This window comes from Daphnia magna, linkage group LG6 (assembly GCF_020631705.1).
Source record: "Daphnia magna isolate NIES linkage group LG6, ASM2063170v1.1, whole genome shotgun sequence".
Lineage (NCBI taxonomy): Eukaryota > Metazoa > Arthropoda > Branchiopoda > Diplostraca > Daphniidae > Daphnia > Daphnia magna.
This window is the reverse complement of record NC_059187.1, coordinates 563,294-587,494: the sequence shown is the minus strand read 5'-3', so window position 1 is coordinate 587,494 and position 24,201 is coordinate 563,294. Positions and strand designations below refer to the sequence as shown.

At 41.0% G+C, this 24,201-nt stretch overlaps 1 protein-coding gene across 1 annotated transcript; it reads left to right on the top strand.

The window, feature by feature from the left end:
• Positions 1-539: 539 nt before the first annotated feature.
• On the top strand, positions 540-23,327 carry LOC116924778 (neuropeptides capa receptor). The gene is made up of 8 exons (XM_032931319.2): positions 540-894; positions 12,220-12,640; positions 12,725-12,815; positions 15,583-16,055; positions 19,456-19,578; positions 19,658-19,820; positions 19,908-20,301; positions 22,477-23,327. The coding sequence occupies exons 2-8, from the start codon at positions 12,325-12,327 to the stop codon at positions 22,774-22,776; spliced, it is 1,860 nt and encodes a 619-aa protein (XP_032787210.1). The 5' UTR covers positions 540-894; positions 12,220-12,324; the 3' UTR covers positions 22,777-23,327.
• Positions 23,328-24,201: the final 874 nt, after the last annotated feature.

Below are 24,201 nucleotides of genomic sequence, written 5' to 3'. Positions count from 1 at the left end.
TCGGGTGATCGAAGCCACTAGACTTTTCGATTGCTCTATAATGAGCTGTTATTTACAATCCAAATCGTCGTTTGAATCAATCCGCATATCAAACCATGTTAGGCTTTATTCTTAGAAACAGTTTCTATTCAAACAACGGCCCTGTGGTATGCATCAAAAGATCATGGCACAAGACACCGTGACCAAAGAAATAATCTACGTCATGATAGAAAAGAGAAACAGCGTGAATTCCCTATCAACTGACTCTAATTCTAAACAGCCAAGCCACACACACACACACACACACACCCATAAAGCAACAAGGGCGAAGGAGAGATAAAAATGAATAGAAAGAAGATGAAGCCAAACGAACGGGTCTCGATGCGTGGCGTGTGCATTGAACGGGCTGGGGCGGGGCTGCTTAGAGATAGGGGAAACAGCTGAGAGAGGGATGCGTGCTCCATAGCAGCACCGCATCTGGATATATATCCAAAAGAGCTGGTTGGAAAGACAGAACGAGAGAATGGGAAAAAAAGGGGGGGTACGGTGGTGCGGACGGAGTCGGCCGCAAATAGTGCGCGTTCATCCGCCGACACGAGCGGTACAAGAATATCAGCAGCTCGGGGGAGGGGAGCAAAATAAAGAGAGGAACTTTGTTATGTATTCAGTCATTGGATCTTGGCGAGGAACTAAAAACGGACAAACGAAAGTGATTTGTAGTCTCCAAGAATCTTGACACGTACGTTGGCAAAGATAGTATTTCTTACAAGTGATTTATCTGCGTGGATCATCAATTCATAAGTTATGCGTATTTCATCTCTTGCCGATTTGGCAAACGCTAATTAAGTGAACTCTGCAAGCGCAAACTTTATCAGCCGTTCAACATTGTGACCCACATCATCGGGAGAACTTGGGGTAAGTCCGTGAACATTTAGGATTTTGAAAGAAATCTTATCAAACCAGATTTCGTTAATGTGTTCAGCAAATCAGCGCTCTTGTTGAACGATGACGCGTTCAATCAAAAAGCGAGCTATATTAGGCTACATGTATCAATTTGTATTTATATCATTAAATTTAAAATAATTGAAGTCTTTATATATATATAGCCGGCCGTCAAATAGAACCATCTTTCTATTGATTTCACGTTTGACGAAAGAAAAGATTGAATTGAATGTCAATCGAATTTCCGCGTCACGGGTATTCATTTTTTTCTTTCAATTCCTATAATACAATCGGATTGTCTTTTCCAAGTAAATGAAATCAAAAGTCCCTCAGAATATCAGCTGTCATAATTCTGAAGGAAAACGACACGTACATTAGTTACAGAGATTGAGTTAACTGCAAGTGATGGCTGGAGTAAATAAGGGCACACGGACATCCGGTTAGATGATAGATGACGATCGCATTCGATACGGCTATACGCGTGTGTTTATAAAAATAGACGGAAATGTTTCTTCGCATCAGTTTCTCGACACGACGCTGTTGCGTCTTTCTTCACCGTGTTGTATAAATCAACAGGTCACGTGCGAATTACCGTTCCCCACATTAGCATGTTCGCTAACCGCATCTCCCGGGCCTGCCACGGTGTTCCTCCTCTTTTGCTCCGACTTCCCAAAAATAGCAGTTTACAACTAAACCGGGGAACGGATGCAAATATCGTGCAGCCGAGCAGCTCTTTTAACAATTGCGCAAATCAGATTATATCGAAGAAACAGCGTTTCAGATGAGTTTAAAATCCAAGTTAAAATCGCACAAACTCGGCGTAGGAGGGAATACGAAGCCAAACACGAGCACTTCGTAAATTAGGTGTACTTTTATATTCACTTTTACACATCTGTTCTATATCTAATTGAAAGCCGAATGTCTCCTCCATTGTTTTCTGCTTTTGCGAAGCTCCTGACGTCTGTTTCAACAGGCGGAAATTGAAAAGAACAAAAGAAGTTGGTATAGACTTTAGCCATGTACGATTGTCGAATGCAGATAAAAAGCGTTCAACGTCGTCCACATGTGTGTGCCCGTTTGCCATTCGAATCACGCACATTCACGCATGACGACTAATGAATTCAACCTTGTTGTGCGTTATAGGCCAGCAGCACAGCACACATAGCCACACAACACATCCAGCTATAACGAATCGAGTTGTGCAAATAAATAATTGTGCGCAATGTTCTACGATTCTATACGATCGTATTGTAGATGTAGTCGACACCTTCGATCGTTTGATGGGAATTATTCTGCTGGGCCAGATGTCGCCGAAATAAAAAAGAATGATCCGTGAGATCGAAATTGGCCGTCCTTGAAGCTCAAAAGTTCTAGTCCAACACAGCCGGAAAAGAGCAAAACAAAGGGCTATAATAAGAAAAGAAGGAAAAAGATCTTCATCTATTTCTGTGATATCGATTGACGTTGGAGGGCGTACAAGATCACCACAGGTTTACACTAGTTCTTACGCCGGTGTAAAAACTTTCAAGTGGGCTAACGGGCTTTCTCCCGCCCTCCTCCCCCAAAAAAGAAAATCAAAGCACACCAACGATAAAAGAATCAAATAAAGTAGAATAAAATAGAGTTCACGTATATATAGCGTGATCCAGCCAAACGATCGATTCTCTTCAAGAAATGCCAGGCAAAGAGAAAGCTCGAAGGTCAATACAGACGTAACACTTTGGTCATTAAACAGCTTTTCGCGTTGGATATAATGTCGTGAGGAACGTGAACGCCCTTTAAAACACCTCGATTCCTGATGTGTATGTGACAACAGCAGTTGTGTTTAGGGCACTCGACCAACCCTTCCCTTCCCCCAAAAAAAAAAAAAAAGATCTAAACAAATGTTGCCAGGTCATCTGTCTAGGAATTCGCTCTACACACCAGCTGCTTAAGATATTCTCACGTCATATAGGACATTCAGACGGAGCTTTTCTCTGCACTTTATTATGGGCGTTGCTATTTAACCGAATCTTTCAAAAACATCTACTATCTATTTTGATTGTTCTGACGGCCACTGCCAAACGACATTTCTGTACATTTTCAAGCCAAACATAGGAAGGAGAAAGAAAAATGTTGCAAGAACCATAAAATAGCGATGCCTTAACGAAGCATGCCCACCTTTTTTGGCACTGCTGACCAGACGCGTGCCTCAATGTCATTGTTTGGTCGGTTGAAGGAGCTGGGCCAACTGCTAATGCAAAATAAACACACACAAAAAAAGCGTATGCTGGAACGTCTGCGTGCAGCAAGGAATAATGCACAGTGAGCTAGACGTTGGTTCGTGATCTCACTCGAGCGCTGATTACATGTTGCCCTCTCGTGCGAACGAGCCAGAAGATACTTCAAAGGTGGAGGTCAAGTGTTGGCTATTTGGTTCAAAACAAGTGGAAGAGCGTTAGCCTCGATGAGTTATAGCGCCGTTCAACGACTTTGGCTTGTTCAATTACACAAGATCCAGCCCAACAGTCGGAGTGTTTTCTATTTCGTACGTAGTTGTTCTTTTGATTAATTCATTCTATAGTCAATTAGACACACGAGAAGAACTTTGGAGATGGTGATGTATAAGAATGTATGGCCACACATCCATGTGCAATTGCGCATGGAAACGTGATTTCCGATGGATGTAGGGACTTGTCAATTGTATGTTATAGCCCTTTTGAATTCTCATCTTGGAAAACATGCCTACAATAAAAACGAATAAAAAGGCCTAGATGAAAAATGCCATCTCTCGTACACACGCCATCTTTTGTGTTTTGTAAACTATGTTATTTGCGAGAGACGATGGGATTGGAAATCCCAGATCTATATTTTTTTTTCTTTCTTCTTGGGGGCTTAATCTGGTCGGTGTACGTTGTGAAATATAGGATTTGCATACTTTATGTGCGAGCAGGATATCAGTGGATTGTTCCTTCCTCCTATATAGCCTACGTATATGAGTGGAGGCAACAAATTGCGAACGTTGAAGACTAGTCGAGTAAATCTGTCCCCTTTCTTCACATTTTCTTATCGATTATTGATTTTATATCGAAACGATCATTTCTTTTTTGCTCGTCCATTTGCGCTGTTTTCTATAACTTTTTTTTTAAAGCAAACAACACGCATCTAAAAATATCTGAAGAAATGATCCAGACTGGAACAAGTTATTTTCTTTAAATGCCAACTTTGCCCTTCGACGTGGGGAATGTGTAACAATCCCAAGTTCCCCCAACTATATATCGTTATAAGCCCGTAGGTCCAGAAGTTAGCTCGCTGAAACCACAGCACAAACAGCAGTTTATAAGCTCTCTAGAAACACAACTGTGCAGTTCTATTATACACACACACTGATCGATATAATTTCAAAGTTGGAAACACATCGCGATCTTTGTATAGTAAAATGATAAAACCAGCGAAAGCTTCAACGTCTTGCGTTGTCCACAGAAATAACTCGAATTCTTCGAGCTCAGTTGAACAAATACATTCGGTTTATATTTATTACGTTCTAGAAAAAGGAAAACACAATTGATAAAAAAAGAAGAGCCCTGATGAAGGCTCTACAAGAATGTACGAGGAGCCCTTGTTTAAAACGCTGCGCCCTTTTATTGACAAAAGTCTTGATGACTCTTGCACTAGAGTGGGTTCGCAGCTTTAAAGGCCAATGATATATATAATAGCAGACGTCGCCATTTGCGACCTGCTTTTTAAAAGAGAGACCCATTCAAAAGCCTATTCTCTTCGTGAAATTTGGACATGGTTGGCTGAAATCCACTCCCCCTCTATACCCTCAGAGGACCTATACCTTTCTTTTTTGTTTTTCAATTCGACAATTATCCTCCCCAGTGTATCGTTTCATCCTCATCGATTGCTGTATATAGTAAAAGGACAGCACATAACCCAGACGTATAGTATATTTTGGCTATCCGGTTGTGACTCATTTCAAAGTCAATTGACCAGCGGGATGAAACTGCGTGACCCGCGGGACACGCAGCCGTCCACGTCTCTATACGTCTCGATGATGATGTCCATGAATTCCAGCACAAGGCTTTTGTGTTCACCGTATACCGGTACGATGGGCTCTTATTGCGTGGATACAATGTATTTCACTTCAACTCTTGAGGTATGTATTAACCTAAATGAAAAAAGCCTTGCTGCTGTGCTGATAATAAAGACGCCATGCCTAATATGCTGTAGAAGCTCATTAGCTGGTAGAGAATTCAATTAGAGGAACCGACAGCCACCGTTGAATCGTGAAGAAACGCCCGTTTCTCCCTCATTTGTTTGCCAAGTAGTTTTCTTTTGTGTGTGTGTGTGTGTGTGTGTGTTAAATATTGGGGGGGGGGAGGCCTTGTCGCGTATCTGATTAAAGGAATGCTTTCAAGTATAACTATAACGATCTGGATGATGAAATTATGATGGTATGCAAAAAGAAAAAGAAGAAGGACTTAATCAACATTTGATTATGGCGTGAGTGAAGCTTTTTTACCTTCTGTGCTTTGAAAAAGCGATGAAAAAACTGAATTTTCACGCTAGTTTCACGACCCAACGTGCAGCTCGTGAACTTCATCCGTCTATACACACATTTTCGGGTTGTTTATAGCAGGTTTTTTTTGTAGTGTCCGACATAACAAACCGTAAGAGTGTTCAAAAAAGAATGATTTCGCGCTATCCATGAAACAAAGAAAATAAAAAAGACAATTGAAAATATTTGGCCTGAAACTATTACTTTAACACGTTGAATCAATTTTGCGACTATTCAATTTTTAAGAAGAACATTAAGAATGTATAATAATAATAACAACAAACAGAGGAGGGGATGAGGGTTTCTAAAAAAACAACGTATTTCCAATCCACCGGAAGTGGAGTAAGTTTAACACAATTCTTATATATATTATACAGCGTATAAAAAGGGCGCACACACACAGTCCCATGTATATAGACGCGTGTAATGAAGACATTGTTATTGGATTATTATTATTACTTTGTTCCCCCCTACCCCATTTTTCCGCCTATTGCATTTTACTTGTGTTGTGTTGCCTTCCAGCATATATAATATAAGAGTTTACGGAGAATATATTTTTGTTTTAAATTGACAATGACATCCGTGGTAGCGGAGTCTCAATGTCCTACGAGGCCCTCCGCGTGTTGTGGTAACAAGAGACCGATATGATTCCCTTAACAAACTTATAGACACAGTGTGTGTGTGTGTGTGTTCCATTTGTACCATGACGACAAGGCACATATAGCTATACAATACATAGATAGTTCACTCACGCTTCTTTACATTATGCTGCCAAGTTGTAGCCGAAGGGGTGGTGGCACAATGAATTATTCATAGAAGCTTTTTTGTGTTTAGATAGCCGCATAATTATACATGCAAAGATGAAATGCATACATGCATATTGGGGAGGGAGGCTGAAAAGGCTGGAGTTTGGTTATTGCGACATGTTGAGGATGTACTGTAATATATTTGCATTTCAATGGAAAGAATTAGAATCAAAAAATGAGTAGCCTACGATGTTTAAAGGAGACCAGCATTTTGTGTGTGTGTGGATTATCGATGTCTTTTGTGCTGGGGTTATAGGGGAATTGATTCGCGGGAAATATTCGTGAGTCGCAAATCTCGAGTTTTTTTTCAGACGGTCTAACTTTTAAATCAGAGGATTTTATTTGAGTTCCGTTTGTGTGTGGGTGCAGCAACGAACTGCCACAGTTTATTGACCCGTCAAATCATTTCAAAACCTAGGCTCGTTCGGCAAAGAAAGCGAACAAGTTTGATCGTCTCGACCGAGTCCATTTCAATATCTAAAAAGAAAACGAAAAACTAAGCGAATTAAATACCCCAATGTCGAATGAATTCTTTCAACTCGTTTTGAATGAGATCAGGATAAAACAGAACAGAAAAGCCGGACAATGTTGTTTTACATGGCCAATGTAACACGTATATATTATACGCTTTTGTGTACAATATAATAGCTCTAATATACATGGCAATAATAACAAAACAAAACAAAAAGAAAAGATTTGAATATAGGTGAACGTCACTCAACAGGGCCATATATATATAATACACAGCATAATCTCCTTGCGGGCCGTGATGGCGACCAGCAGTTGCCAGAAATTCATTAAATTCACGGAGGCGAGACATTGAAAAACTATGCGAGGCTTTAGATGACAAACATTCCTTTCTTTTCCTCATCATTTTATTTATTTATGTTTTAAAGATCAACGACAAGAATAATATGTGCTGCCTTATCTATACAATCAGCACTCTGAATCTTGATTATATGACGGCGGTTGAATATGGACGGAATCAGATTCTATCCCTTACAATCATTTTTAACTGTTTGGACTCTCTCTTTTCGCTTGTCAAATGTTTTTTTTTAGCGTTGCTTTCCTGTCGGTGTGTATATCTGCTCCAATCGTCTCATCACTTATAACTTTGTGTTGACGTCGAAAGCGTATATATACAGAGAGAAACACATAAACAAAGCGAGAAGGGGCTATCTGTCTAAGATGACTATATATGCTGGGCTTTGCAGTATATCCAGAAGCGGGGAGAGCATAGCAGCAGATACCCAAACTCAATGTTATATTCTTAGTTTCTGTGTCAGACTTGTTGCTGTGCTGCCACGTTTAAGTGTCCCCGGGTCAGACTTGAAATGCGATGCCCCAACGCAATTTGATGTTTGTCGTCGACAAGCGTTGCGATGGAAACGGCTGGTGGAGAAGTAAATGGAAAACATCTGTCGGCAACTATTTAGCCGTCATTCGTTCAATTGTTTTTTTTTTTGTTTTGTTTTGTTTTATTTTTAAGGTTTCCTTTTGTCCACTGTCTGGTCCAACAGACGAGGACGCTATTATAACAGTTTTAAAATAACCGGCAGCAGAAAGCGGGTCATTTGCTGCGGATAAATCAAATGGAACTAAGATGAGTTTCGTATATAGCCAAAATGCTGGCAACGCGATTAAAGTCGTAATAATAATAGCTTTCGATATAGATTATAAGGTGAGGCTCACATAGGGAACAGCTGCATCTGTTCTATACTTCAAAGATATAATAGTCTATATGCATGGCGTTCTTTTCGAAGGCCTGCGATGGTTAACAACAAGAGTCGCTATACGATGTAGTCGACAAGCCTCTTTGGTTGTTCTTAGGTTTGTCGTTTTATTTAAGGAAATTCGCTCACCCGCAAACATCGTCGTCGTTTCATTTTCCTTTTCGCTGCCTCCATTTCTCATTTGGCCAAAAATATGGGGCCAGTTATGCTCACCTGCTCGATCAACGTCGCCTGAAACCTCGCCATCGTTCATGCAGCCCTCACGCAAAAGGCCAGCACGCTGACTCAAAAATTGGGAATGTTTAATCCATCAGTCACATCGCTTGCGTCCCAGAATTTTTCTTTTTTAGTCCTTGATGTCACACATCTGTCTGCAGCATATAAGAATAACCTTATAGTCTCGTCCTATACCCCAATAAAAAAATTATAAAAAGAAACGTCTTGAATTATGTAAACTGTCCCCTGCATGTCCATCATGAACTAACCCCCCCAGCCAAAATAACAATAAAAATAAACAAAAAAACATAATATACTTAAGAAATAGTCAAAGGATGATTCAACGTATCAAAGATTTCTGCTGGCCATATTTATATATGCAAAACAAAATAGGAATGAAATTAGTATATGCTCTGTCGGGCCGGTTAGTAACACACTGTCGTCACCTCAGCAGCTGCGTGGCACCAATGTGTTGGTAGTATTTAAAAAAATGAAAAGTCTGGTCGTGCCATACCTGTCTGTTGGCTGACTAATCCCAAAACATTCATTCGGCTTCTATATAGCAGCAGACCAGCACCAATATTTTGAATTTCCTGTTGCCATATACAAGTCTGTTGTCGAGTTTTCTTATCAGCACAGACGATCAGAGTGACAAACGCCAACGAAATTGAAAGAGCCTCAATAATGGAGAACGAAAAACGAACGACTGCTGTCTATTATATAGACATGTAGAGCGTTTTGCGTGAGGAGCGGCGATCGAGTTGTCATCACGACCCCGTTTATTACGAATGATTCATTCGTTACAAATTCATGGGACGTGCATCTGTCGTGGATGATATGGTTGCAGGTCTATATCAAAACTGGATTTTCAATTGAAAAACTGAAACAGCTAATATATGATTCGAAACAATAATAGATGAGAGGATTATCGGACATGCGCACTTCCGTTTTTTGAAACACACAGTCTTTTATTATTTCCCGAGTTTGATACGAAAGCACAGCGATGATGGTCGACGTCAAACGGAATAGCCCGGATAATCACGCTAAACATATATACAGGCCCGGATCCATCTTCTGACATGTCCACTGATGGCCGGCGTGGATGTATACAAAAAAGAGGCTGGCCATCGACCAATCTCTTCCATCTCTTTTAGACGTGCTTCATTTGAGCTGAAGAAGGATTGTGAAACAGCTGTTCAATCTCACACGTCTGATCGTATAAAAGAAATGAGCAACTGGCAATAGTTCAACGTGGAATTCAAATTCAGTGGTGGCACTAAGACCTTTATTGTGAAACTCGTCTCTTTTTTATTTTTTCCTCTTTCCAATCTGCAAAGTCAGTTTGGTATGAAGCGACTGTGTATATAGTTTTGCTGTTGCCCTTATTTTGTGTACTGCTCTGCGTGTGTTTACAAGGGCCTATATCTTTGTTTACACGTAACTAGAGTCGCTCGTTGAAAAGATTGTCCATATAGTCTCGTATATCGGTCCCCTCTTTTTATAGATCAGCTGTTTGACGTCATTACACGTCCATCCACACTTTTCGCTTGATGCCATAACGGATTGCATTTCCTAGATAGTCTCAAAGTGTAGACTATGTAGATGATAAATGATTACTTTTACTTCAGCACTCGAGTGGGATCTGCAATCATCTCGTTTAGTGTCTCATTTCTGTTCGGTTATATAAAGTTTATAGTTAGTTCGTTTTTAATCAAGTGTATTATATATACGTATACACATATAAGCTAATATCTATTATCGTAGTGTATATATAAACTACATTCATAAGTTTTGTACCATCGGCTATACGGTTCAGCTATAATGAAGCACATGGTTCAGTCGTCGTCTCTTAGTAACCGATTAATATTTTTTTACTATCCATAACTTTTTTCTTTTTTAAATTGCATTTATTTTTCCTTGTAAATCTTGTATATGTCGAGTTTTCATGTACGTCTTCTCGGCTGACACGTGCCGGCCGGTCGGACTTATTTGTACATTTATATACGGATATTAGGCAAAGTATCTATGATGAAACCCTGGCGGGTATATACGTAACTATTCGAGCTTCCGGGGGGATTCATTAAACAATAAAATCTTTTAGTAGCAAGTCCCGATTTCTATAGACATTTCGCACAATGTTTCTTTCACGCGAGGGACATGCTCACAGATCGCTGTACGAGCTCAACGCGCGAAATTTGAATCAACGAACATGTAGGCTACGATAGTCAGGCATTTTTTGGAAAAATCAGACCATAAAAACGACTGTGGTTTTATTGGTTTTCAACTTGTCATCTACATAGGGGAAAAAAAGGGGTGGTGTGTCGGCTAGGATCGAAAATTGTAGCGTATATACGGGTTGCCATAGCGACGGGGATCTTATAGTTTGTATAAGAACGTTATACATTACGGGATAGAGAATTATACAGCTATAATTCTTAACCAGATTTGATGCGACACACTATAAACATCCTTATATATATAACGCTAAAGATATGGAATGAGATTCTAATATCCGTGGGGATCCTCTTGGCTTTGATGGTTGTCTCTTAGTCATTTTTTTAAAAGGGTCAAAGTCAACTAACAAATTAGCCATTCAAAGAATTATGATTTTTAAAAATTAACGTTTCATCATGTCCCAACTGTTTGGAATGATGCCTAACTGTAATCGAGCTCACACCAAGTGCTTAATAACACCAGCAATACTCCGCTAACTAAACATCATCAAATTTAACGATCTGACTAACCAAAGAAAGGCAATGGATCGTCTTATACCGCGTTGTTTTCGACATCTGATGTTTTCTTCAAAGTTATGTAACGTCAAAGTTGATCAGCCGCGAGTTCAACCAACTGCAAGAGCCCAGCAACAATCGACCAGTTGAACAAGCGAAGGCAGAACAATCTGCTCTTTCTGCCTTTATAGTTTTTAAGCCATCAACTTCTTTGGCAATCATCTTTTCGCTACGAATGTGACCCTCGAGAGAAATAAGGAACATGATGGATTGTCATCCCCCCGTTATATTTGCGCCCTACCTGCATTTGTTTATACAAGGGCCAGAATAGTAGCGAGCCAACACGTGTTATATATACGAAACAGGAAGAAGAAGCACAGCATTTGACGTGTATCAAACACTGACGCAACACAATCAAAAGCGCTATAAGGTCATCAGCGAGTGTGAATTTGCTTTTTCAACAGCGTATTTCCATGTTTTTTTTCTTATCTCTATTGTCAACAATAAGGAAATGGTGTTTCACTTACTCGGGGCGAACGCTAATGCGATAAAAGCTGCCTTTGCTTGACGCACGGATGCAACAAAATCATATGATTGCATTTATATACATTTATCCTATTTATGAAAGATCAAGTGAACCCAGTCTGACAGATTGATCCAATCCGGGGTTTATAACGTCCGTAAACGACCAAAAAGATGAGCCTTTCCTTCTGGATGTGAATCCTGAATTTATAGAAGGCGTTTAAAGAAACAAACAAAAAATGGGATGGATGAAATGCCATCATGTGCGTGTAGATCGAATTCCCTATTAATTGCCTTGTATAAGAGGCTGTCGGGTTTTCGTCACGCGCACTTCTTTTGGGGACGAATGCCGTGAGCGAAAACGCTGAATAATTTAGACACATTGATTGCGTGATGCTTCCTACGTGAGCCGCTATTATATCTATTTACTTTATATCTTGGTATATGTACGTATACATAGTCGTTTGATTTGCACACTATCGCCTGTTTTGCTATCTAGCATTTTGCGAAAAGCGAACAGCATGAATATATCATACGCTAATTGCGCTGTTACGTACATGTTCTGCATCAGGATTTTTAGGTGGTGATCACATTGACTTGAAATCTTTGCATTGACATTTGCAATCAAACTTCTCTGGCTATGTATATACGTTAGGCTGGATTTAATTGCATCATTTGCGTCAAGGCATCTACATGTTATACACTTGTCGTGGCACAAATAAATATCACATGTTTTCCCCTCGTTTCGACAGGTCGTCGTGTACGCACAGTTTCGTTTGAGGGCTCAATTGGCCGATGGCCATGTTGTGACTACACATAATCACCCGACTTTGCCGCTGCTGCTCGTTTCTGACACCATGACTTCGGAGACGGAGAACACGACTGATTGGCTGTCGGACCTGATGCTGTTGGATGCCAATGCCTCCTACTCGAGCAATGCCACCTACACCGAGTGGAACGTGGATAATTATCTAACGACTCACTGGGGTCCAAAACACCTGCCCATGGACGTCGTCATCCCCATCACCATCGTCTACATTTTGATATTCGTTTCGGGCGTTGTGGGCAACATCGCCGTGTGCGTTGTCATCGTGCGCAACCCGTCCATGCACACGGCCACAAACTGCTATCTGTTCTCGCTGGCCGTCTCTGATTTGACCGTCCTTTTATTCGGTAAATATTTGTTGAATCCATTGGCCGTTTTTTTTTGTTTTTTTGTCTGTTTGATTTGAAAAAAGAATCGTTTTATTGCAACAGGTTTGCCAAACGATTTGAGCGTCTACTGGCAGCAATATCCATGGCCGTTGGGGGAAATCGTTTGCAAGCTGAGAGCTCTCATCGCTGAAATGTAAATAAGCCATTTGACTATTTAATTGATTTTATTATTCATCCTGTCTGCGTACGTGCGTGTTAGTGTCGCGGGAATAGTCTTAAAGCTTAAAGCATTAGGTGACGCACTATAACCGTTGATTATATATTTTTAAGTGAAGGCTGAATTGTTTTTAAAAGGTTATATATGAAGAGCGTCAGTTCATATGTCATTCCACGTGCCGTTTATCGCTGCATTTCTAGGGGATTTTGAATCCCTGTGGAAAAAAGACTTTGATTTCACGTCTGTATATATATAGACGTGTCTGCTAAATCAAAAGGCGCTATATTTATATAAAAAAAAAAAAATGAATGAATTCTTATATATCGTATAGCGAGGAGGAACGTAATCCAAAGGTAATATTTGAGCATTTCATATATAATCCTATAATACGTGATGGGCGAAAAGGGAAACGCCTTTGCATTTGAAAGAGTCTTTGATTACGACTCGGCCCTATAAACGGGATAATATAAACTATAAATGATATAGATAGTGAGGTTTACGATTGAAAAGCACGATAAAGCTCATTTTTTCTTAATTAACTTTTATTTTTACAAAAGAAAAGGAAATACGACGTATCGATCCAAGATTGTTTTTAGCACGTTGACGAGCCAGATGTGTCAACATCAGGCTCCTCTGTCATCGTATGCTAACGATCTCATTACAATCGTCGGGAACAACAAGGAAAAAGGGTTACCCCTACAGCAGAAATGACAAAATCATTTTTCTTTTTATGACTGTATTATACTATATACCAAACATCCAGCCTTTAAAAAAGAGGCGGCATCACAACGCACATATACGAAGACGTGCCCTTGGCCCTGTCTGATATACGCAAAGGAAAAGGCATAAAGATATACATCGATTTATTATGCATTTATTGCGTAATGCGTATGCATCATTGAGACCAACGCCTTGCGTTACGGCAGCTATTGGATCAGAGAGCGTATACACACACATATGCATATATATCTAACAGCGTATAAAACAGCCATATTTTTCATGGGGCTGATGCATTTGCCAATCGATTTCCGATGTTGCGGCTTTAATCTTGGCATCGAATTCTTTTTTTTTCTAATTCTCCAACCTCTATGCGCCATCATCTCTTCCGGCTGTACAATCTTTAAATATTTCAGTATACATAGCACTGAGAACGAATATCGCTTTCTTCGTAATATGTACACGTCACTTGGCCGGAAGCTCGTCATTCCAACTGCCGCCATTGACGACTATATAGACTTCACAGCACTTTGCTAAATTGTCCTTTCTCAATAATAGATGATTTTCGTTTACATTCAACATCAGGGCGAATTAGCGGTATGCTATTAATAAATAGTATAGTATATAAGCCCTTAGTCGTTTTAGGCATTTAATAACGATGCAATGACGCCAATCACGTAGGCCATTTTCAGCAGCCGTCAGCGACCATTGCAAACGCATCATTGAATGCGCACAACTGTCTCGGACAGGAAAGAAAAACAAACATTCATTAAACTTTGGACAAATGTTGATATCATCCCAACCAAAATTCCCCCCCAAAAATCAACGCTTGCTATATCAGCTATTATAGGGCCATCCAACACTTTGTGGCTGGCGTGTTTGAAGACGCGGGCGCCATCAACACGTCCGCAACGAATATAATAGGCATCAGTTTCGGCATTACAAAACTTCCCTCTTGAAAACTGTGAAGGGTGAGAGGCCATTTCCTCTTCCCGTCTACATATAGATATACGAACTGCTGTCCTAAATCAAGTCGAGCTGTATACATTCCCCATTGCTGTGAGCGTTGTGTATTATACCCCAGTTATTTCGCTGTTTCCTATTCAATAGGAAAATGCATTTTATAATGTGCGTATATGTATATGTGTGAAGAGAAAGGGAAACTCTTTTTCCTGAATTGGATGCATGCCACATCCGTGTGTGTGTATCCCCCACGGTTCGTCGAGCATCTTCCAATGCCATAAACGGCGCGCTCTCGATTTTGTGTGTTTATATGCAAAGTTGTGGAGTCACTTTCGCATTCTCGAGTCATCCGAAAATGTGACGAGTTTTCGCGATTACACAAACAAAAAAAAAACGTTTCTATATAAATAGATGGGCCAAAAGGAAGGTGACGTTGTACATTTGTCTGACTATAAGCGATGAGACCATCACGTTATTGCTCATCAGTCAAACGAAGTTCATTTCCTATACATACTTTTTGATGTCTTTCTTTCTTCTTATTCATTCGTCTATAACGCTCGAGTTCCCTTTTATTTTTTTTCATACTTCTCCTTTAAGATTTTTTAATCTAAAAAAATTTGCCAACCCAACTGTGATCAAAGCCTTTTGGCATCACAATTGTGAACGTATATATAAGCTATAGGAGGGCGCGACGCGAGCACCAAATTCCCCAGAGTTTGCTTTTTCTTTAGAGTGTTATTCAAAAAAGAAAAAGAAGAAGAAGAAAAGGAAAATGTGCAGCACAGCAAGGATTGAAATATTCGATATTTCCACGTAATTATTATTACAAAAAAAAATTGGTCCCTTTTCACATGGCTGAACTATAAGTATTTATGTGCTTGTTAAAACTCCAACATATCGAGTATAGGACTATACACACTAATACATATAAGCTCCAGCCGCGTTGACATTGATGGCATAGCCTTTAAGTATATATAGACATGCCAAATGACGATTCAAGTTGCTTATATTCTGATGGTTGTATACGGCTTATGATAAATGTGGGACTGTGTCAATTGTATAGGACCAATTACGCTTCGGTGCTGACGATCGTGGCTTTCTCGCTGGAACGTTATCTCGCCATCTGTCATCCCCTGCACGCTTACACGATGGCCGGGCTGGGACGGGCGGCTCGGATTGTGGCTCTCATTTGGCTGGTGGCGCTCATCTCGGCCCTACCGTTCGCCATTTACACGGGCATTTCGTACGTGCCTTATCCGCTGGAGGCCGGGCTCAATTTGTCCGGCCAGTCGATACCTGAATCGGCTTTCTGTTCGCTGCAAGACGAGAATCCGCCGACACAGTGGCCGCTGGTCGAAGTGGCCACTTTCATCTTCTTCATCGTGCCCATGGGCATTCTCTGCCTACTTTATCTGCGCATCGGAATCCGAATCAGACGGACGTCGCTGGGACGCGGTCGCAACGTCCAAGGTGTTGTCCATCACTCCAACGAGTCGAGGCAGTCGTCGTCGAGGAGGACCATTTTACGTATGCTCGGTAAGTTCCGTCTAATATTCGTTATTGCTGTGCCTTCTTTCAATCAAATGGCAATCAAAGTTTGCTGCTAATCATCCCTCTCCATTGCAAATGAACGGCTCATTATCGACGATGGCTTCGTTTCATTGATGTTGTGATACCCTGCCAAGTCGTGTCCAACGGGCGCATTTGCATACCACTCAATCGCAATTAAATTTCTGTCAGATTTCAGGTGTGAAAACGTGGGGTTTATTGGCCTCGGTTAACTCTTTCAAGAAGAATATTATATTGAAGAAAGCATGAGGTTGGCCTCTATCGCGATATATATTGAGCGGCCAATTCATTTTTCCAGGGCAGATCAATCGATTATTCGTATATAGACTGCCTTCTATATTTATTATGGGTGATGTGTAGGCCTAAGTACGCCGCATCCTGTCGGCTGTGACCGACAATCAACCAGGATGTCCACCAGTGGGCACGCGTCTATCGCTCGACGCAGCATTTTCTTTGAGGGATTACATTATTTATATATACGTCTCTTTCTACATGTTCTCTATAGGTTTGTACCCTCTTTTAATACTTTCTGGGCCGACGATGAGTCCAAAGGGAAGCCTTACGTCAGCACATTTACCGACTGAATAAGGGGATATCGAGTCACGCCCGATAATCAAATCACGAGTTGTCTGGGCGAATAAAGCGTTGCTGTAACCGATTGTGCGTAAAAGTGGGTGTCAAGTCGAGCACGAACGCGTTTATAGTTCGTGTCTCAAATCGGTCACCATCTTTGTTGTGCTGAATGTAGTACAAATCAATAGATTTTAAGGTCGGAGATTCATTCTGCCGTGATCGCCATCACCCCCGAAATCAAGTGACGGTTGATTGCTCATTGCCAACAGACGCCAACTGGTCCGCACAGACTTTGCGGATTCGTTATTTACAACTGACGCGCAGAAGACATTGACGTCACATTTGCATCTAACGACAACGAGGAACAAATTCAAGCGCATCACGTAGACTACACTGTTTTGCTTCTTGTTTATATACTAAAATAACCTGATAAATGTGCGCAAAAATGCTTAGGGGAATAGAACATCCGTTATCGTTCAGCTGACGAGCAAATATAAATTTGTAAAAACCAGAAAAACATTGAATCCGTGTGTGGGTGTGCATGTGCATAACGAGGGCAAAGTAACAGCTGTACAAATATAGAAGAAAGTTTTGTTCCAACTGCTTCCGTTTCGAAAATAAGTGCTGCATCACAGCAGAATTCAACGTAAGGCTATATTTGCTGTTAATGGATATATTTTGCAGAAAGAGAGCCTGAGGTCCTGGATCGTTGGACTCGACACTCTCACCATCCTCTGACTCGTTCTTTTTTCTTTTTTTTTCCAAAGAAAAAATGTCGACAATCGATTGTTCTGAGTTGTTTACGCGTTTGCCGGACCGCTGGGGGGGACCGTCCTGCATTTCCGGACGACGTTAGATACATGGCAAACATGAAAAAGAAAACAAACAAAAAAATAGAAGCAATCTGTTTCTCTTCAGCTGAGTGATGATTTGTGATTTAGAAGAGAGGAGGAAAGAAAGGGCTGAAAAAAAGAATGAAGAAGAAGATTGCGTTCTTTACATTTTTGGTGTATCACCGAACGACTCGTTGGCCGTCGTATCCCGCAAGTCGTTAAGTCTCTCGACTCGATCGATGGCACTCTCCGCACAGAGCAAATACACTCATCAACCCGATCCGGGACGTATACATACGTTATATGCGTGTGTGTGTGTGTGCTGTATAGTTTCTGTGTGCTCAAACTATTGACACAGAGATGAGAGTTTTGAGAGTTATTTGTCGTGCAATCGTGTCTCCAATGAATGACAAGGTCAATCCCGATTACCGCTTCCCTTCATCCTCTGTTAAACGAATCAACTTTGAATGGCAGTCGCGTGTTAATGTGTAGAGTATTTCGATATAGGCCACACAGTTGTGGCTTTCTTTATATTGGATGCGAAAACAAGGAAGGAATGATGGAAAATTAGATCATAAAGAAGTGTAAAGTAGTAACTATAAAGAAGTTATGTATATAGGCTATACATGTCCAGATAGAAACAATCAGTTAAACAAAACAAAAAGCGACGCGATGCTGGCGGAGGCGTCTATTTGCTGTCAGCTTGGCGAGTTCCATTCGACAGCTTCTCTCACTTCAATCTATACAGCAGCCGAAAAGAAAAGCAGAAGCCCCACACATCCGTTACGTAATGGAAAAGGCCATATATAGTGCCAACAGTGTGTGGTCACTTTCGTGAAAGTGCTGCTTGTCGTTTCTGAATTCTCACTATATAGCTCTCGAAGAAAGCCTGGCAACGCCCTGTCACTGTCATTCCCAACACGCACAATCCTTTTTCTTGCAGCAGTGACCGTGTTTATATAAAGTATAGTACAGTCTGCCTCTTATTCAACTTAAGCGTTATTCAGATTATATATCATTCTATTACTGCTGGAACGAGGCATTTGTGGCCATCACACGGATGATGGCGCTGACTGATTTTTTAAAAACCATTTGATGTAGTTTTGCTGAGAGCTTGTTCGCCGTTGGGCCACTCAGTGATTGCGCAGAAGAAGAACACGCAACAACGTCGTCCAAATCAAGTGGAATTGCATGTTCCGGTTTAGATGCGCCGCGCCAACTAATCAATTTCGCTTCATGTATATACAGCATAGGCCTATATCGGTCTGAACGACTGACGATTTGCCTTCACGACCCCCCGCAGCCGCCCCATTTCGTTCAACTGTTTACATCTTTTGATTGAATAGCAAAAGCATTTTGGCTAGTGCCATCAGCGAGAGCTTCGATTCAAAAAGGTTCTCCCACAGCACGGCTCTATACGTCGGAAACGATTGATTAATACAAGATTTTGGGATTTTAAAATGAAACCTTGTCGGAAGGAAAAGCCGCAAAAAATGGAAATGGCAAAAGATAAGCTCATACATCAAATCGGCTCAAAGTGTACGGAAAGAGAAAAAAAAAAAGACAAGGATGATCAAAAGTCTTTTTTCTTTTTCTAAATCAAAGTTGAAGACTGCGTAATACTTTATTAATATGGACAGAGAACTATTGGCCAGTGCGGCTGACGAAAAATGCTTCATTCCGCAAGCATTCCCAGTCTTCTATCAAATATATAACAACTGCGCACACCCACACATTCCAACTTCAGTACCTACTGTTTAAGTATATATGGGGGATGTTATATGCGCTCAACAAACTCGGCTGTAAAGACTGACCAAATGTTTTAATGTGTTTTTTTTGTGAGGCTGTGCTCATTTCTTTAGACTCTAAAGATTATACAGCCATACAAGAGCACAGCGTATATAAACAACTTGAAATGTATAGCACCTGACTTTAATATGTTGTTGTTTTCGTTTGCGCAGTTGCCGTTGTGATTGCCTTTTTCGTCTGTTGGGCTCCGTTCCACGCCCAGAGGCTCCTCTATGTTTACGCCAAGGATTCGCCCAACTACCGCGAGATAAACGAGAAAATGTTTTTCATAACAGGTATATAGACAACTGATGTTTACAATTACAATATGAATGCCAGCCTACCGCACTGACAAGTTCCTTTTGAAAATGGCAGGGTGTTTTTATTTCTTCTCTTCGACCATCAATCCGATATTGTACAATGTCATGTCGGTTCGCTATCGCGAGGCGTTCCGCGAAACTCTGTGCGGCCTGGCACCTGCATCCAGCCGACATCACTACCTTTACAATCACCATCGACAAGCTTCGGACAGATCGCGGTATCGTTTCAAATCTTTTTAAAAACCTACCAACGTTGAATGAGTTACGTAATCCTAGTTAATCGTAATGACCTTTTAATCGTGCAGATATTCGGCCAATTCGCGGAACGGCGGCAGCCTGAACACGAGCGGCATTTGGCTGAGTACCGCCGAACGTCGGTCGCAGAGACGTGCGAGCCCATCGCCGCTAAACGGGGCTGTCAAAGAGACACTTCTTGCTGAAGAGAAGACCACCAATGTTGACATTGAGCTGGACGGCAGCAAGAAAATGGTGCCCTCACTGGGAAACGCGCCTCTCCGGATCGGCTTCGTCGTACAGGACGATGCTGTCGTGAGTAGCATTCCTGTTACTACGCCATCTAATCCAGCCCCTGCTGTCGGCAAGCAACATCCGCCGTCTTCGTCCGACGTCGGATTACACCATCGTGTAATTGGCACTGCCAAACCTGCCGAGTGGCGAGTTCGTTTAGCCCACGTCAAGGTAATACAGTGCACTAATTAGATGTCTGTTTGTGTAGAGGCAAAACTTTTGACAATGTATAGACCATTCAGTTATCAGAGGCATCACAGGCAGTTTACAGAGCTCATAATAATTCAAAGAGGCAGGCAGGCAGAGCCTTCATTTGCCGCAAGGAAGCAACTGATTGTGCATATCACAAGTGATTTTGACATGCCGAAATTTGATGATACTTCCTCAAACTGTATGCATACAGAAAACACTATAAAGTTGCCCTCCACACCGATAATGTGAAGCGATCAGTATTTTGGGTGGAATCGATACCGTTTTCTATTTGTGATGTAACTTCTTCTAAGTAAAATGGCCTTGCAAAGAGTGACCATAGAGCCTATTAAGCGTTTCGTCCATTAGCGTCTTGGGTAGTGTCCAAAATGTTAGCTCACTAATTGTTGTCCGCACCCATCATTAATCTTCAGATTAGATTACGTTATCTTTTATTCTTGCGTGCTTGAACGAAGTCAAGTAAAAATGGCTGGACACATCGCAATGGTATATATAATCATCGATGTATAGTGGTGCTGTAATAGACCGGAATAGATATATAGCCTATACGCAACTAGCGTCTTCTCGTTAAGGAAATGATATCGAAATGTTATAGTATATCAGATGACAATCATGCTAGTTGCTTGCCGCGCATTCTTCCATTGGGCTCGTAAGTTATTCATAGCGCATAACCAGGATGCACAAAGAATATAAACATGGCGGTTGTATAGTGAGACAGCAGTCCTGTATATGTACCCTAATGATGCGTTGCTTGATACGAAACCAGATTGATGCAGCAACTGCGTCTACGACTCTTGTCTTCTACGCCAATCACGTGTATAGTAGTAGGTCTATAGTAGATACTGACGACGCACAACGAGATTATAGAAGAAAGAGAGAGAGAAGGTCATTTTTTGTTTGTTCCTATCAGATGTACTGTAGAATATGTAGTATAACTTTTGCCCTTAAGTTAAGCCAGCGACTCCGGCCATAAATGTAGACCGTCCAGAAAATTAGGCTCATTTGTGGTTGGGTTTTCTTATTACCCCGCCATCGGGATTGGTCAACTTATGTGTCCTTAATGTGGTATGCTTGCCCATTAAACGTCCTCATTCCCTTACAATCCGCTTTCAATTGCCTTTGAATTGACCTTTGCATCTACACGACATCGAAATCTATTGTTGGTGTATATATTAGGCAGCACGCAAGATTTTTGATTTCTTGTCTTTTTCAGCCATTCTGTAATACAGTTGCGTTTTAAGACTTTGCTTTCTTTGTTTCCCTATATTCGTTTTGCATCGTTCGCCATCGTTGAATCCTTGATGAGTCTCTGGAGTCACGTAGATGGTCTCCACCGCCATGCCAACAAACGCCTTCGTGTTTCTCTGAATAAAATATTGTTTTAAAAGGGTGATACCAAATAACTTTAGATTTTTTTCTGAAGAGGAGGAGATTTGCTTGGAACGGAATCGTAAATCGGTACTAACTGTCGTTACAGCTTAAATTGCAGAATTATACATTGCGCGTTCAATCACCCCACGGAACCGTGAACGCCCATTTGTGTCGGAAATGTCACATCACCAACCCTAGATGGTCACGCATGAATCACCCGATGATCGATGCAGCATAAGAGAGTTTGAAGTTGTGCTTGTACTTAATCCGTCAAGTCCAATTTGCACCGAAAGCGGTGAACGATAAACGATCGAACCGTTCATTTGTGCCTTTTGTCGTTTGCTGCCAGATGAGCTTGAACATCAAACGACTTGCGCCATCACGATCGTATTGAAAATATAAATACGGAAAATAAAATGCTTGCAGACGGATTGTTCCGATGACGTCATACATAAAAAAACGCCATAAGGCAAGGCCTTTCAGATCAAACGGCTCCGTCGTATAATTTCATCGATTTTCATCCCGTTGCAACAATTAGTTTAATTCTAGCCTTCATTGTGTTAACCCGTTCATTATTGACTTCGTTAATTCATTGAACAGAACGCGGTCGTATAGACGTTGACGTTTTCTGAATCGTGCTCAGTTCGAATGATAAAACTTTTGCCCATTTTTCTCATTTTGGCTATATGGTGAATTGATTCTCAATCGATTTCAAAGCTCACAAACTGTCTCTAATCTATTTTCGGATGCATGTTTTCCGTTTAGCCAAAATCAACTAACGGTGGAGTTGCTAACTTGCCTGCCGGATGTACGCCGTTGTGTCTGAAATCGAGTCAGTTAGTGCGCAGAGCCAGCGAGACCAGCCGAATGCAACCTGGGGTCGTCAATGAACAGCATCAGCCACCTGTAGTCACGATGCCTAGTGACGCCCCCACCGAAGGCCACCCGCTTCTCAGCGATTTAAAAATGAGCTCATTAGTCGAGTCCGCAACCAGTCACGAAGACGATCCCATCTGCGCCACAGTCCGTGATACGTTCGTTCAAAACACAAGAAGGCTGTCTTGATTTCAGATCAGCTTATTCGTGATAATGCACTTTCAATCTAAAATGATTTTCAATTTTGATTGACCGAGTTTCAGATTTTAATGTCTTGTTTCCGCTCTCTATTTCTTCTTTTCCCACTCTAAACTCCAAAGAGTGGCTTACAATTGTTTGTTCGAAGCCCATCATTTTTAAATTGTACATATTACCATATCAAATGTTTTGTTTGTTTTTTCTCGTCTCCCCACCGACGTCCATTTCGGGTTTTGTTTTATTCTTATGAAATGTCACGTCTGTTTGTAGACAATTCATTAGTCACGTGAATATGAATTGGATAATTTGCCAAGAAATTTCGTTTTTTGGATTCTTGACGTATGTTGCTCCATCATGCCTGTTTGAATCGCGATGCCAGTTCACTAGATCTACCTGTTCATGTAATCGTGGTGTTCACGCATAATGTCCATTTCGCCCCCACATAGGCTCTCGTCTGTCGAAAAAGGCCAGCAGGACAAAACAATTGTTCCAGCACGAGCACAAGAAGCCTTCTTTTAACCTAATCATGTGCCGTTTTTTTTTAAATGAATATGAATATTTTCTCTATTGTACTCGTGAATGACAATAAAAAGGTTTTTGCGCAGAAAACAAACAATGGAACAGAGGCAATGGACATGTGTACCTGTGGACTTCATCGGTGCCACTATAGAAAAACACATAAACAAACATCAGAAAGGAAAAGAAAAAGAATCAATTGAACACAGTGCCGCAGATGGTAAAGTTCACGGGGTTTTTCGAGAAACAAAAAATTCTAGATATATCGTCTATATGTCGTATTTTTTTGTAGCTATACTATACATATTCTAAAGATGAAAGATCTTTTAGGAAAATATGGCTGATACGTGTCCAAACGCTCGACACGAGAGATATCTACTGGGATAGCTCGGTTGTATAAGCTATACAGGAAACATATAAAAATTCACGATGCTTAGATAAATAAGCCTACATCGACTTTTCGCTCGATTGAATATGACGGCATGGGCTAGGAAGATTACAGTTTTACCAGGGAGAGCTTCGAAAGTATGTAATACGGTCGAGAAGCAACGCCGCAACATCACGCTATCGTTTATTTTCCCGAACATTCGATTACAGTAAAAAAATAATAATAATATTTAATTATACTTCAAGTACCATCTACCCAATAACCGAGCGGGGGGTGGGGAGAATATGAGGGGTTATTCCGTAGCAACATTGAGTCTGTATCTCCTACAATAAGATCTATATGCTGGATGAAGATGGATCAGACTGTCACATGACACTTTACGGTGAAACAAGTTACGTCGCCATTTGTTCTTCAATGAATAAACAACATAAATAAAATTACCTCTTTGATCTATGATCACAGCAGCGACAACCATCAACCATTGTAAGCGGAATTGGAAGTGCCGAAAAAGG

What these genes read in the sequence shown, in the direction of transcription:
- LOC116924778 (XM_032931319.2), top strand. Translation starts at nt 12,325, where the DNA reads ATGACTTCGGAGACGGAGAACACGACTGATTGGCTGTCGGACCTGATG. An exon ending in GACCATTTTACGTATGCTCG is followed by an intron (nt 16,056 to 19,455) that starts GTAAGTTCCGTC and finishes TCGTTTGCGCAG; the next exon opens with TTGCCGTTGTGATTGCCTTT. An exon ending in GAAAATGTTTTTCATAACAG is followed by an intron (nt 19,579 to 19,657) that starts GTATATAGACAA and finishes TGAAAATGGCAG; the next exon opens with GGTGTTTTTATTTCTTCTCT.